This window comes from Perca fluviatilis, chromosome 6, assembly GCF_010015445.1.
Source record: "Perca fluviatilis chromosome 6, GENO_Pfluv_1.0, whole genome shotgun sequence".
NCBI classification, from domain to species: domain Eukaryota; kingdom Metazoa; phylum Chordata; class Actinopteri; order Perciformes; family Percidae; genus Perca; species Perca fluviatilis.
The window spans coordinates 31,193,257-31,209,124 of record NC_053117.1 but is presented as its reverse complement, the minus strand read 5'-3'; the positions used below and the strand labels follow the sequence as shown (position 1 = coordinate 31,209,124).

General features: G+C 39.6%; 1 protein-coding gene across 49 annotated transcripts in view; it reads left to right on the top strand.

Annotated features, from left to right (window-relative positions):
• Positions 1–727: 727 nt before the first annotated feature.
• The window catches only part of camk2b1 (calcium/calmodulin-dependent protein kinase (CaM kinase) II beta 1), a 78,383-nt gene continuing 63,242 nt past the window's right edge, over positions 728–15,868 (top strand). For 46 of the 49 annotated variants that reach the window (XM_039802234.1, XM_039802231.1, XM_039802253.1 and 43 more), the window contains exons 1-2: positions 728–1,021; positions 8,227–8,321. In XM_039802234.1, the coding sequence (XP_039658168.1) occupies positions 960–1,021; positions 8,227–8,321 (157 nt within the window). In that variant the 5' untranslated portion in view covers positions 728–959. The remainder of the gene's footprint in view (positions 1,022–8,226; positions 8,322–15,868) is intronic. The other 3 variants (XM_039802256.1, XM_039802254.1, XM_039802255.1) reach the window with 1 other exon arrangement.

Genomic DNA, 15,868 nt, shown 5'->3' with positions numbered 1-15,868 from the left:
ATTCAGAGTACAATGATTTATTTGTCAAATATTCATATAGCTCAACATTGTGAAATGCAGGGGCAGCGACCTGTAGACGATTTGCTAAAATGTTGCTAAAAGTGTTCAATAATTATAATCAAGCAGTCTTGGAAGTCTTTTTCCTGATCTTTCCCCTAGCTGAACTACTCCCAGGGCAACAAACCAGGTAAGCCATACCATTGTTTAAAGTTCCCATATTGTAAAAAGTTTGATTTCCATATCTTGATTATAAAGCAGGTTGATGTGTTACATCAATACTGTGAAAGTATCAAAACGCTCAATCCACAGAGAAATACATGCAGCCCGTATTTAGAAATGGTGCCTTTAAACGCGCCATCAGGACTTCCATACAGTTGTGATTTCACGTGCTTTGGTGGAAAGGCCACTACAGTGCCATTACAGCCATTACCCGGCTGCAATGACACGAGAGCACAGACAAGTGCAAAAACGAAGCGTTTCAGACAGAGGGTGAATACAGGTATATTCAGACAGATAAAAATAGCAATTTCTGAACATTATAGCAAGTTAATGTCCCAACAACAACAAAACATATTTTTGGTGCACACACAATAACACAAACAATTTTCACAATGTATTATTGTGCATACTAAAGTTTTTAATAGTTGTAAAGCTGCGTTTTATTCTGGAAATCGTAGCAGGAAGTCTCTTTACTTTGGCCAGCTGGCTTGATTTCGGGTCTCTTTGAGCGCGGTAGCTGTCAGATAGCGGAGACAGACGGAGAGAGAACACCCACTTTGGTCGCTTCGTCTTTCTATATCAAACCCTCCTTCAACAGGCGCCTCCAGAAAGGCATTCCACCGCTCCAACGGCCGTCTAGCTGCTGGGCGGACCTGTATTTCAAACGCAAATTTAGCGCAAATAACCGCATTGTTTTTCGGAACTGACAAAGTAAAAGAAGCGAGAGACAGGGGAGAGACATGGCCACGACAACCTGTACGCGATTCACAGACGAATATCAGCTATACGAGGAGCTGGGGAAGTGAGTACCAGTTGTTTTTAATGTGTTTGTGTCGGGTTGCTTGCTTCTGGTATTGATTTGTAAAGTAATTTGGAAGGCAGGTTTACAGGCATTGCAGAGCTGAGCGACTCTGCAGGCCAGCAGTACAGTGTGTGTGTGTGTGTGTGTGTGTGTGTGTGTGTGTGTGTGTGTGTGTGCTGACAGCGTTTGTGTGTGAGTGCTTTTTTGGGATGACAGCTCTCAAAATACGCTGTTTTTTTTTTTTTTTTTTTTTTTTTTCTCTCTCTCTCTTGCCTCTCTCTCTCTTTGCCTCTCTCTCTGTTTAAGTTCATGTCTGTCAACAGATTTGTTGACGTTAAGATTAATTGCTCTTTTCAGAACATGTTGTCATTTATGTTTCAATATAGTCACAAAACTGACGTAATATGCATCAATATTGACTATATTTGCAGTTACGTGATGTGCATTTGCTTCACGTTAAAATACAGAAAAACGTGGGGTGTCAGAAATGTTCTGTGGTGCAACCATTTGCACCACAAGTAGGCTAACAGTTGTATGGCCTATACAGAGCGGAGATTCCTAGAGCTACAGATGTGGTGAATGCAGTGACTGTGCATCACAATTAGGTAGCCTATTTTATGGTTGGGTTGCACACATGACAGTTTCTGAGTGGTGTGATCTTTATGTCCTCTTGAAGAATTAATTGTCATCTGCAAAGGCTGAAAACCACTATGTTGTTGTCTTTTGAATATCTTACTTGCCTTTGACCTCTTTTTTTCTTTACATTATATATATATATATATATATATATATATATATATATATATTATATATATATATGTGTGTGTGTGTGTGTGTGTGTGTGTGTGTAAAGTTCTGTATTAATGCCCTCTAGATGTACACGTTTTGTATAAACACAAGTAGCTCTACAGCTACATTGCACATTATGGAGTGACAACTCTCGCTTCATTAGGAAGCTCTTTTGCGGCATTGTGGTGGCAGATAACACAAGATATGACATTCTGCACTGGCACCAGGCAAAACAACTCCCATCCATCTCGGTTCATAAAGCTATATTAACTGTACTTGTCTTTGTTAGAGGGTATCTAACGACTTGAAACAGACACAATTTTTCCTAACAAAGAACCATATCAGTCATCAGTTAAAGGACACCATGCAAATATTCCAGCAACATATATATATATATATATATATATATATATATATATATATATATATATATATATATATATATATAAAAAAGATATAACTAATTGTTGTTAAATTGTATGGTCACTCACTATTGATATTACCATCGTTGTCGTCAAACAATTGTAATTATTCTGCAGACAAAATCTGTTGTAGTGCCCCGGGAGAAAGGTAGCAAGATGGAGTTTGAATGTCATAAACTCACTCAGGCCTCGCTCTGTTCATAATAAACTAACAACTGTAACGGCATTATAATAATACTATAGTAGAGGGAAACCAACAAAACAAGTTCAGTAATGTTAGAGCTTCCCACACAATGTTTAGGATAATTATAGTGATATCATAAGATAAATCAACAAAAAAGGACAGTACGGGCACCAAACTTGCTTCTCAATACAAGAGATATTTAATGCATGATGACGAAGTCATGTTTTTTGTTTATTTCTTTGTTTCTTTTCTGTATACGCACTTCCCTTCAACATTCCTTATCTACTTCTGTTTAAATCAGGGATGTGCTGTGATTCCCAAGTTTTTCGACAACTGCTGGAGAACGAACATACATTTTTTGCTTGATTCGTTGTCGGTTTAAAGCTCTCAATAGAAAAAAATTTAACTAATTTCACTTTAATAATTACTTAAAGTTGTTGTTATGTAATTTTTTTGCATATTCATGCCCTAAAACTGCTTGCGTTAAGTGTTGCTCTAGAATTTTATAATTTGTAGGTAGGGGTGCACGATTCAGAAAATGTCACGATTCGATTCAAGATCGATTTTTAGGCTCACAATTCGATTCAAAATCGATTTTCGATTCTAAAACGATTCTCGATTTAAAAAAAACAAAAAACGATTCACAGTATGTAAATGTGGTTACTTTTCCCATGTGATTGCAGTAGACATACAATAAAAAAACAACAAATGAATAGGTAGAGCTTGAATCGCGATTTGAATGTGAATCGATTTTTTTTTGCACACCCCTATTTGTAGGGTTGAAAAGCCTCTGAAACGGCAGCCAGACCATCCGTGGGCACTCAGCCCCTGTTGGCTTAAAAATGGCTCTGAAAAGATTGTAACTTGCTAAATGGAAGAAAATAACTGTAGTGAGCTTGAAACAGGATAAAGTTGTAATCAACTATGTTTGCTCATTAGTTATTATGAGCAACAAACAGCTCACTGCCCTAGAAACAGACGAGGGCTATGCATTTAGCATTATATACTGAACATATTAAATATTCTGAACATAACAATACATAGCAGAAAGGTGAGTTAGGCAGAGTAATGAATTGAGAAGTTTATATGAATGTTTTTTTCGTCATGAAACTGGGTCACCATTTCAGTTCACTCACATTCAGAGCCACCTTTCAGGCCTACAGGAGGTGTTTGATATTTAAAACAGATGTTTTTGGTGGGGTATCCCTTTAACCAGATATTTGGAAAAAGCCCAGTATGATACATTTTAGAGATGCACCGATTACAACTTTCTAGGCGCGATTCCGATTTTCATTGAGTTAGACCAGCCAATACCGATTTTAGCCGATTCCGATTTCATTTTGAGTTGAGAGAAAGGAAAAAGAGACTGTGTTGTCGCATCCGTGTGTGCGTACGTCCTTGAGAACTGTAACTCATATAACTTATGTTGTCAGTTAATTGTAGCATTGACCGGCATATGTCAGACTGACCTGCCGGTCGCCGGTCATGGCCGAGCACGTGAAAACCGGCCAATTCTGGTCACCGGCCGGTCTATCGGTGCATCTCTAATAAATTTGGCTGTGGTCAACCATAAATGGTTGGCCTTTTACCAAACTGATTGCTGTAGTAGACACAGGGACCAGACTGATGTACCACAGTGGATCCCAGCCGTGCTCGTTTCATCCCATAAGTAATAAATATTGTTAGCATCCCTAACTCCAATACATCTCTAAGACAGACTTCATGACTGACTCTTGATTGAAGAAAATTGTGAAGAATGCAACTGATCACATGTGTATGCCTGGCTGTATTCATGAATAAATTTTAGCTTCCACCCAATACACTCCAGTCAGAAGCGCTGGCTTTGAAGCTCTCTGTGTAAGAGAGAGAGAGAGAGAGAGAGAGAGAGAGAGAGAGAGAGAGACTAATCTGTACATCCTGCACTGCAAAACATATTCAATAGACCAATCTCATTATTCACCAGTCACATAAAGCTTGAAGGAAAGAGCGCAGGTGTGAATAGCTTGGCATCCTCATGATAACGCTCTCTCTGACTTTGTAATAATAATCCAACATCTGACGAGAGCTAATTGTTGCCATGCTCACTCTCTAATGGTGTGACTTTCTTAGCAGGGCTTGTGACATTTAAGCTTCGTGCCTTTGCTTAAGTATGTTTCGCTCTTTTATTGCGAACCATCTCTGCCATATTTAACTACAAACACCACAGCATGCTTTGAAAAATGGTTGGCAACAATGTTAATAACATAGTTTGTATAGTAAATGGGCTGAAGTAGGCTGAAACACGGGTAAGGGCTTATTTCAAACTTTTTTTGTCTTTATACAACATATCAGTATCTTCTAGGGCTGCACAATGAATCGCAATTTTATCCTAATCACAATATGGACTGGTGCAACATCCTAATCGCAGGGGGCCGCAATATTTGTTAAAGGCAAAATAGGCGTCAAACCATTCTGAATTAAGTATTGTGGTCCTGCAGAGATTTCCTAGCCTACAAATTGTATCCTACATACTAAAGAAAAACAAATCTTTGTTTGGTACAGATGCTCACAAAAATCACATAATAACAATCATTTTAATATTTTTAATTTGAATATTTTTCCATGAAAATGAGAATAATGATACAAAAAGTATGTAGATACTGTAGATGTGTTCCTCATATCGTGCAGCCCTAGTATCTTCTTATGCTTACATAATGCAAGCCTCAAAAATGTGATTCTAAATATTTAATTATAATACAAACAACCTGTAAACCATGCGTTCTGGAAGATTTTCACAATGAAATGAACAGTCACACAGCCTTGAATGTAACTTCCTGTCACAGTCACTCACTGAGAACGTAACACATAAAAGGGCACCACTCAAAAGTCTGTCCTTATCTTGCTCAGCTGCTAAAAAGAAAAACAGCAAGTAGAGCTTGTGAAAAACGTCATTGTTTTTCTGTGTTTTTGATAACCTTTTTTCATTTAAGGTAGACTTAGGGCGTTTCTCAATCTCAAGAATGCAAAGAACGGACTTGTGTTCTTGGGGAGAACGTTCTTGCTGGTTGTTCTTGGAAGAATGAACTCGCAAGTTCACAAGCACAGAAAACACTGTGAACAGTTTGAGACGATGCATTCTTGCTGGTTTTGCGCAACACCCCCAGCACAGAGGCTACCTGCAGGGCTCCAAAATAACAGCTAGAAATAAAAAACACAACAATGTAACCACTTTATATTTAAACAATCTCCAGACAAGAAAACCTCACAATGTTACAACTAGAGCTGGGCAATATATTGATTTTATATCGATATTGTGATATGAGACTAGATATCGTCTTAGATTCTGGATATCGTTATATGGCATACATGTTCTCTTTTCCTGGTTTTAAAGGCTGCATTACAGTAGAGTGATGTCATTTTCTGAATTTACCAGACTGTTGTAACTGTTCTATTATTTGCCTTTACCCACTTAGTCATTATATCCACATTACTGATGATTATTTATCAAAAATCTCATTGTGTAAATATTTTGTGAAAGCACCACTAGTCAACACTACAATATCGTTGCGGTATTGATATCAAGGTATTTGGTAAAACATACTGTGATATTTGATTTCCTCCATATTGCCCAGCCCTAGTTAAAACTATTGCAATAAAAATGAAAAATAAAACTTATTGAGCTTTAATTTGATTGTTTATGGTTTAGCTCAAACACCCCTTACTTATTCAAAAGAGTGGAAGGTGATCCCTGCGGCAGGCGCAAGCTGGCTGTCGCGTCACTTTATGGAGCTTCTCAACTCCGAAAACAAGCAAAGCAAATTGTCAATTTGGCAACGATTTTCGCAAGACTGCCTATATTCGAAATCTAAACCGTTCATTTCTCATCTAAAACATTCGCAGAAGTGAATTTTAGTGATGAATAAGAAAATTGTTAAAATTGTCCCGTTGTTGTTCTGTCTATGTACCGGAAACCCGACCCTCGTTAAATGCCGAAATGAATGTTGGGATACGGGTGCTGCCAAGTTCATACAAGTTACCAACCAATGCATCCTCGGCAACATTTCCGGGAATCTTAACTGTTCTTGGTGAAATGCGAACTTGTGTATTGGGACAGTACTTTGGCAACACGAGAAGACGTTTTACAGGGACACAAGAACACAAGTCAATAGAAGAACACAGATTGAGAAACGCCCTTAAAGCTTTAGAGTATAGATTTAAGTCTTTTAAACCATGGGCAGAGACTAGCAGCACACCAGTAGCTCAGAGTTAGCCGGTTACAAAATCCTTGACTGCCGAAGGCACCAATTTTTTTTCAAAAATAATTTGAGATCAATTTAAGTCTCTCCGTATCCATTTCTATTGGTGTCAAACCAGACTTTGAAAAGCAATGATTCATGACCTGTTACCCCATTTAACCGTGTATGTGTGTTAAAGCATATTTAGCCTTGACGATGGATACTTACCTCACGCAGTGTGAACTTTCCAGGCACAGCTGTGGAGTTTGGTGTCAGTAATTTGTTTGTGTGTGTGTGTGTGGCTGTGGCTGGTGTCGCGCATGCAGTGCTTATACACAACTGTTTGTGAGTGAGTTTCTTACATTTGGTTCGTATCTCGTGTCAGGTCTGCTGGATGTTTTGTCTCCACATAGACATTTCCCTGAGCGTCTGTCTGCTCATCTAGGTCTCAGGTCAGCTGATCTCACAACTTTCACCTTTGACCCTGACCTTGTTCGTTGTCTGTAACTACCTCAGTGTGGAGGCAGACCAGTGGCACCAGTCAACCTTTCGCTGTCAACAGTGGCAGTAAGACTCAGATCTGGGGCAGATCTAACTGGCTGGCCAATGCTGTGAAGCCAGTTCTTTGAAGAGTGGGGCTTGTGCTTTGGAGATTGTTTTCTGTTAGGGTTCCTCTGCAGTCTGTTTTTGAAGGGAAATACTGATGCTTTTTTGTGTTGAGGCTAGGGCTGAATTACATTTTTATTGAAATCGCAACATGGCCAAGGCTCAGTGTTTGTTATTAAATTAAATATTGTCGTGCTGCAAAGATGTCCTGGCGTACACACATCCTATTCAACGGACTTAAGAAAACATCTTTGTTTGGTACAGGTCCTCGCAAAAAACACACCATAATCATTTTAATGTATTTTTTTAATAAAAATGAGAATCATGATGTGAAAATGATCATTCTCTCTAATATCTGAATGTATTGTTCAGCCCCAGTTGAGGCTGCCGAAAATTTTTTATGGCCAAATGCATCCAGATATTCCGTGTTTCCAGTCCAAATTTTTATTTAAAATTTTAAGTTATAGTCTGTGAAGCCTCATGGCAGCAATGGCGAAAATTGCCTTTGCCTGATGCAAGCGTTTTTGCATCATGACAGGTTTTTCAGGGTGAACGATCCATCTAATTCTGGGTTTGTGTTTAAGAGCCCATTTTAGCCCTGTCTCTTACACGCCACATGTGTGCATGTTCTTTAGAATATGATAACTGTGTATGGGGAACCTTGTGGGAGGCTACTAAGCAGACAAATCCTAGCAGTATAGTATTGTAATGTAGCTAGCCGTAGTTAACATATGAGCAGTTGACATCCGTCTCATCTGTGTCGGGGCTGGAAAAATGCTGTGCAGAAAATGTTCTCTGCAAAACCTTAGTTATTAAGTTGAGCTGAGTTCCTTCAACACTCTCTTTGTCATTATGTTGCAGGTGTGCTGCTGATGATACCATTCCATTAAATGATAATGAATAATGCAATTAGAGAAGCACAGATATATTATTACAACTGATGGCAATGCGCCAAAGCTTAGTCAATGTTGTTTTTCTGTGTTTTTACAGGGGAGCCTTTTCAGTGGTGCGCAGATGTGTTAAGCTGTGTACAGGACAGGAGTATGCCGCCAAAATAATCAACACCAAAAAGTTATCTGCAAGAGGTAAGCACATCCATATTTCAGGAAGCTAGACCAATGTGCTGTATACCTTGTGGTTTGTAAAACTGGGTCTAAAACAAGACCATAGTTACATTTTACTATTATTTTAACCTACTAAAAGTACAATGTGTAACCATACAAGAATGACTAATTTGTTCATAGTTTCTCTGTCCCAGTGGTCACCTCCCCACCTACAGTGTAGACAGTTATATAAGTGATATCTAACAGCAATCACCCTCTCAGATGGTGCTGCGTAGGACATCATTTTTATCACATTGGGTGTGTGTGTATGAGAAAAGGAGGACAATGGAGCAGTTACAGAAGCTTGTGACTGAAAAGTAGAATCACAGCTAGTACTATACTGCGTTGGCAGCCTTTTACACTGCCCTGTTTCTGAGTTATACTAATCATTCTGATTGATGGATTCATTGGTTTTAATCTTGTGTCATGCATGAAAGGTTCCCATTTCGAAGGGGCTCTCAAAGTATTCACGTTGGATCGCCCACCTTGGATTAGGCATGGGCCGGTATTAGATTCTGACGGTATGATAACCTTCAGCAAAAATACCATGGTTTCACGGTATTGCGGTATTGCAATTACAGCTCTAAAATGTATTATTTTGAAATGTCTGGGTAAAAAAAAAAAAAAAAGCATTATTTTAAGCAACATATAGAATATTACCATATTAAGTTCAAATAAATAATACAATCATATTTTTGTGATGGTTTTGAAACGGTTACTTTTTCATACCGTGGTATACCTTAAAACCGGTAACCGGCCCATGCCTACCTTGGATCCAAATTCCCATTAGTGATACCTCCCAATTGCTCTTGTTTCTGTGTAAGTGTGTTCTTACAACCTGTACTGGCTGGTTGGAGTTCCTGCAGAGTGTGTGGTGGAACTGGTGGGGATAGATTAAACCATTACAGTAATCAAGAAAATAATCAGTGATGAAAATGATTGTTAGTTAAGTAGTCACAGCCCTAAATTCGACCAAAGCAAGATGGTAAAAGTCATATTCTTGAAAAATCCCTCTTTTCATTTCATCAAGTTAAAGTCGATAGAATTAAATTTAAATGTCTCCCAAATTACGTGACTGAAAGATTTTGTCCTCCGAAGCATCCTGTAGCAAAAATTAATCTTTATTGCTTTTTATGGCACTTTGCCATTAAATGATCACTTTGTGGAGAGAGGGATATTGTAAAAACACTAAGTTCTTTAATAGTGATTGCTTGTGGATTTGATGATAGGAAGTTAAGTTCCTACCACTGTTGTAATATAATGTTTTACTTTATATAATCATATAATAATGTTTTTAAATAACAAAAATATCTTTTGAACACCTTAATTAGTGTCACATGCTGTGCAGCTGGTAACGGTTTAAGCCAAAGCCAAGGCTAAATGCCATGACCATGAAGACCAATCGGGCACCACAGTGGTCGCTGTGGCTCTACACACCACCACTTGCCCAGTGTAAATCTCCTGCTGCCCTCCAGCCTCGTAACACGAGCCCTACTCCCGAGGCCATGCCAGGTGGCACCGCACTTAACACTTGACTGTTACCCTGCACACACACACACACACACACACACACACACACACACACACACACACACACACACACACACACACACACACACACACACAACACAAAAATGTGGAGTGTGGTGGAACAGGCATTTTAACAGGCATTAGCAGAGGGCATCAACCTACAATGTCTGGTCATATCTGTCTTGTGTCCCTCATAAGTGTTAGTCTCAATCAGGACTGCATTGTTTGTCAATTAACCTTTTTTGTGTCTGTAATACTTTCTTATGAAATCATTTTTTAAAGAAATCAGTACTGTATGCAGACCATTTATGAAATACTGCCTTGGATGTTGTGATGATATGATGGGGTACAGGGAAGTTTTCAAGGATTTACATGCTGGAGACAAACTGCACAAGCAAAGTTGTTTGTAAATGTTAGACTAGAGAATGCAGACACTTGAAACAGTGTAATTAATAAAACAAATTAGGTGATGTTGTAACACACTTTTGGCATTGTATTCAACATATGATTTCCAGCTACAGCAGACCTAAAAAAAGAAAGAACATTGCTACCTTCACTCAATTTTATTTAGAAAAAATACAGTGAAATTACAAACAAGTTTCAACTCATTGCTTAACTGTCCTGCCCTCAACTTTACTGTTTTGGTTCACTCTCATCACTCTCATTGCATTGTTATTGTTTTTTTGGTTTTTTTATTGGCCTCAGCAGGCAGCTGTTTTCAGTGGACAAAGCTCTAAAAACTGACTGTACACTATCTGCTTAAAGCTACATTGTGTAAGAATTTCTCCCATCTAGCAGTGAAATTGTATTGACGCCCAACTGAGTATTACTTTCTAGCCCTTCCCTTTCCGAGCGCGTTTTAACTCCTATGGTGGCCGAACCTGAAATTAACTCTTACCCCCAATTTCCACCAACTGCGGAACGTCTGCGGATCCGCTCCGGAACGGCAGCGGAGTCATTAGGTTTCCATTAAAGTCAGTGTGTGTATTTTCACTGACTGCGGAACGGCTGCGTTCCGACTCCGTCCCAGATACGCAGAGCTTCTATTTTTGACGGATGCCGGAGAGCTCCGCAGCAATTCAGCATACGGTAGATAGTACGGGACAGGAAGTCGAGCACAGAAACAAAATTAAACATCCGGTTAATTTTCTAAATGAAATACACCGTGCTCATGGGGGATCATATTTCCCTGAACTACACCTTGAAAACGTCATAATGGATGGAAACAAACTGTTGTTGGTTTTGTGGTTCTGTTTATAGAAACTACATCCTGTTATATCGCGCGATCATACGTGAATTCGTGAGATCTCGTGGGTCCTCGTGACTTCAGCTGTCAGTCATGGCCGCAGCCGTTGCGCAACTAATTCGGACCTGGTGGCTATTGAAGGACGGCGGAGCACCAGCCGACACGCAGTGGAGCCAATCCGCAGACATTCCGCAGTTGGTGGAAATAAGGAGTTAGTATCTCCATCGTTTACACGCAGCTGTTCTAGCCAATCCAATATTAACTTTGGTGTTGTTGCTTTGCCTGTCGCGTTGTCGTTTCAATTCTCTTTTTCGCTTCCCTGGCGAGTAATCTCCCTGGCATTCGTCACATTGCCACTGAGTGTAAAAGCGCGAAAGGCGGAAGTATGTCCCTCTTTGGCTAATGTATTTTAAAGACGGAGGTGCAACATGACGGCTGTCATTCGAGGGACTCGCTCGTATGTATTCTAAATGGCAGATTCTACGAGAATACTTTGATTAGTTGGTGGAATTAATTACACATGAATGAGCACATATTTGTGAAATAACAAAGGTTTTTTGCTAAGAATCAACTTAAAAAATTACACAGTGTAGGTTTAACATTAAACTGCAGACAGAGTGAATGTAGCAGTTTAAGAGACAGATATTTTCCTTGGGGAGTTGGTAGAGACCAAAAAGAGAGCTAAAAGAGACTTAATATTGGACTTACATTCGCCAAATGGGCAGAAACACGACTCCCACGTGAATGCTAAAGTTGCTCCGTAATGACTGGATTTGTACATAGCAACGTATGCTAAAAAGTTTGCCGTATCAATGCCATTAAATCAATTATTGCAGGTTTAAATCGTTCAGCTTTCCCAAATTAATCCATCAGTTAACCTTTTTTAGGTGAATGTGTCGCAAGTTACGTTTTTATTTTTGTGCTACTGTCACATAATATTTTCAGTGTATGAATGTATGTGCGTCCACAACCTATGGGAAAAAACAAGACAGTGAGCGCTTATATTTTAATTTTACTTTATACCAAAGCAAAGAAATAAAAGAGTAAAAAAAAGATGACAAACAACCATTTGTAAAATCTAAATTGTTATTTGAGTGCTGTGTCCCATCATCCTGGGCAGCAGTTAGGTCATTCTTGTCCTATATGTCTGCTTTTAATGAGATAGGTTATCCTGTTGCTATTAGTAGAAGGCTAACCGTTAATCCTAGCAGTTGCCTTGATGCCAGACACAGACACACATAGAATAAATAATTCATGTATACATTGTGCTATCATTGAACCTATACATTTCACTCTAGCAGCTTTATCAAGGAGTGCAGCTGTTTGCAGCTTTCCACCATATTTCTGAGGCACAGCATAATCTCCCTGCTTCTACATTTGATAGGAGCACTGATCTGACCTGCCCTGACTGGGTGGTGCGCGAGGCTTGCACTGCGCTCCTTACTAATGGATGAGCCACGTTCTATGAAACAGCAGACCAATGTGAGAGCCGGCAGAGCTGCTGCATACTACTTCTACTCCAGGTCCTATTCATAGCTATCCATGACCTATCTGACATGGGCTGCTACAGCCAGGTTTTTTATTGCAGTCATGATGGCTTGCTGCTCCACTTTAGAAGTGGGATTTGGTTTACTACATTTTGTTGTTGTGCTGTTTCTCAGGCAGCAGGTAGGGCGTTGATCTTAGAGCCCTGTTTGCAGCAACTTAAGAGGAGCGTTAGCTTCGGACTGGCAGATGGAGATGGAAGCCAAGGGGAGGGAGGGGTCATGCGAGAGAAGGCACCCCAGGCACTTGGCAGCTGAGGGCCATGCGCCTCTACGCCTACATGCCTTTAGCACGGGACTCTCATCTGACTCTCTCTTTCTCTCTGACACACACGCACGCACACACAAACACACAAACACACACACACACACACACACACACACACACACACACACACACACACACACACACACACACACACACACACACACACACACACACACACTCACTCTTCAAACCAATATTCAGACAGCCATAGCAGTGGAGATGAGGCTGTGATGCACTCAGTCAACTGCACAGTGAACTCTATCAATAATCAATTACAGCTACAAGAAAAGAGTAAGGATTTATTGTTCGTTGCAGATAATATTACGTACTAACACACAGCCAGGCTCCTCTGTGTGTAACATCTTCAAATCATCCCACAGTCTTGCAGCTGCAAAAAGGTTAATGCCAAGCCAACACATGTCAATAGGAAATGTAGGACTGGTCTGTTGAGCAAGGCTTCCAGCCAATCACAGAGCTTGTTTGTTGGCAGTGATCTCTGGACATGGAGGTTGCTGTATGGCCTTGTAATTTATCATGAGAGTAGTTGTGCTTGTATGTGTGTATGTGTATATATACATATATATATATATATATACATATACATATACATATACATATGTATATATGTGTGTATGTGTGTGTGTGTGTGTGTGTGTGTGTGCGTGTGTGCGTGTGTACGTGTGTGTAGTGTTTGAGATTCACCTGCAATGCAGTAGCAGTGAACTGACCTGGTTTTGGCCAGCCAGCTTTGTGTCAATGTCAAATAACCAGGACAGATGTAGTCAACTCAGTCGAGTGCGTATTAAACCTTTAGTATTGAGCCTTATTATAAAGTCAAATCCATTTAGTTGTAAATACACATATCAGTAAATCATGATTTGTTAGTTATCCATATTTTTCTAATACCAGTACACAGTCTGCCTGTATGTTAAAGCATTTTTTTTCATTTTTATGACATAAAAATTCCATGAGCTACGTTATCTGCATATTTAAGGTTAATTTGGCTGATGACACACAACGATGCCTTGAACAGGCTCAGAGAATTTAGTTTTTTTGGTTGCTTAATCTATTGCTCATTTGTCGACTGAATCCTATCACATTTTATTTTGATAGATACTGTATAATTTCTTCCCAATGGTCAAGCTTTATCTTAAATTAAGAGGCTGCATTATGGCACTATGTTCCTCTGTCCTGCCATTACTGTAAAATGTACAGGAGATAGAAGGATACCTCCTGACTTCTCTTACCACAATGTAGTTCATTCTCAACGTTTCCCAATTGGCAGGGGGCATATGTTGCAAGTCAGATGTTCTGAACAATGGTTATATCTGGCTGTCTTTTGACATCTCCTCCCTTCTTAAGAATTAAGTCCTTACTGGTGATGATTAACCCAAATTTATTCCTCTCCTCTGCTCCCTAAACACATTTTTTTAGATTCTTACAGACTGATTGCTTTCCTTGGGTTATCTCACTCTGTGAACACTCAGTGCTTATGTTCTTCTCTGCAACCTATCTCGTCCTGCTTGTCCTCTTATCTTCACTTCCTCTCTCCTTCCACTCAGGTCCATTCCTCATCCTCCTTCATTTCCCTGCCCTCTCCTCTCATTTGTTATTTCCCCTGCTTCATAAGAAGCATTGGCTTGGTATCTGACTAACTTTTTTTTTTTTACCTTAAGAGATGGGGCATTTTGAACAGGTTTACTTTTTAAATAATCTCTTTTAAAAAAATCTGGCTAATGTACAATTGTTGACTGCTATATCCAGATGCAGTATAAAACTATACAATTTTCCTAATTTAAAGATTACCACCAGACACATTTTAAGACTGCAGCCTTCATGCAGTCCTACAGACACGTAGAAAACAAAGGCCCAGTCTGGCCATCTGGTAGACTAAGCTAAGATCAACCATCACGCTTACTCGGATCCAATTCTGTACTTTCAGAGTAATGTCAGCAGATGCCACTGACAGAATGAAATGTGATGCTTGTGCTTATGACATGTTTTCCACCATTTGACATTGTAGTGTGTGATGGATAACATATCTGGGAGTGTTCAACACAAGCGTGTGTCACAGTTGGTAATTTTGAAAACGCGGGATTAAGCCAGTCAGGGTGAGTTCAGCTGGAGGGAAAGCATATGCTTAGTGTTTAGTGAGGAAACTGTAAACATGGGATCCTCTGTGGACAATAGCCGTATTTGGAGTGCCAATTCATGACACCTCTTCTCCAATGATTAACAAATATGTGAACATAGTTACTGATAAAATGCAAAGAGATACATCTGTTGTTTTTTTATTATTATTTGTCCATAGCCTCTTTCAAAACCAAAATCAATAGAGTGAAAGAAAGAGAGAGCGCAGGGCTATGGTGATTGGTGAAACAACAGTTGCAATCAGCAATGTATTATTCTTTAAACAGAAAGACAGCAACCAGGCTTTATGCATATTAATCACCCTTGCATTTTGTTCTCCTTCCTCCCCCCTCTTCTGTCCCTCCTTCAACACTCCTCCACTTCTTTCTCCGCCTCGCTCCTCTCATCTTCTAAGACTATAATCACTGTGCTTACACTTCACTGTCACTCCTCAGTGCCAGCGTGAATATGTGCACTTGTGTTTTGCCTGTCTATTTGTGTGCCTGCGTGTACTCTATGTGTACAGTATGTGTATTTTTATGTTTTTAAGCCCATGCAATTTGTACATGGGTGTGGGTGAACACATGCATTTCCATGTTTATACACTCTGCTGTGCTCCTCATGCCTGCACATACAGGGTGGTCCACCCCCTTCTAGAGGTGGGGGGGAATATTGATAAAGCATAGTATTGGGATATTATCGGTGGCAATACAGTATCGATTCACGGATGCCAAGTATCAAACTTTTATTATTATATAAATTGCACATGGAGCAGTAGTGGGAGTGTGCACATTCCCACTGGTGAGGTGCA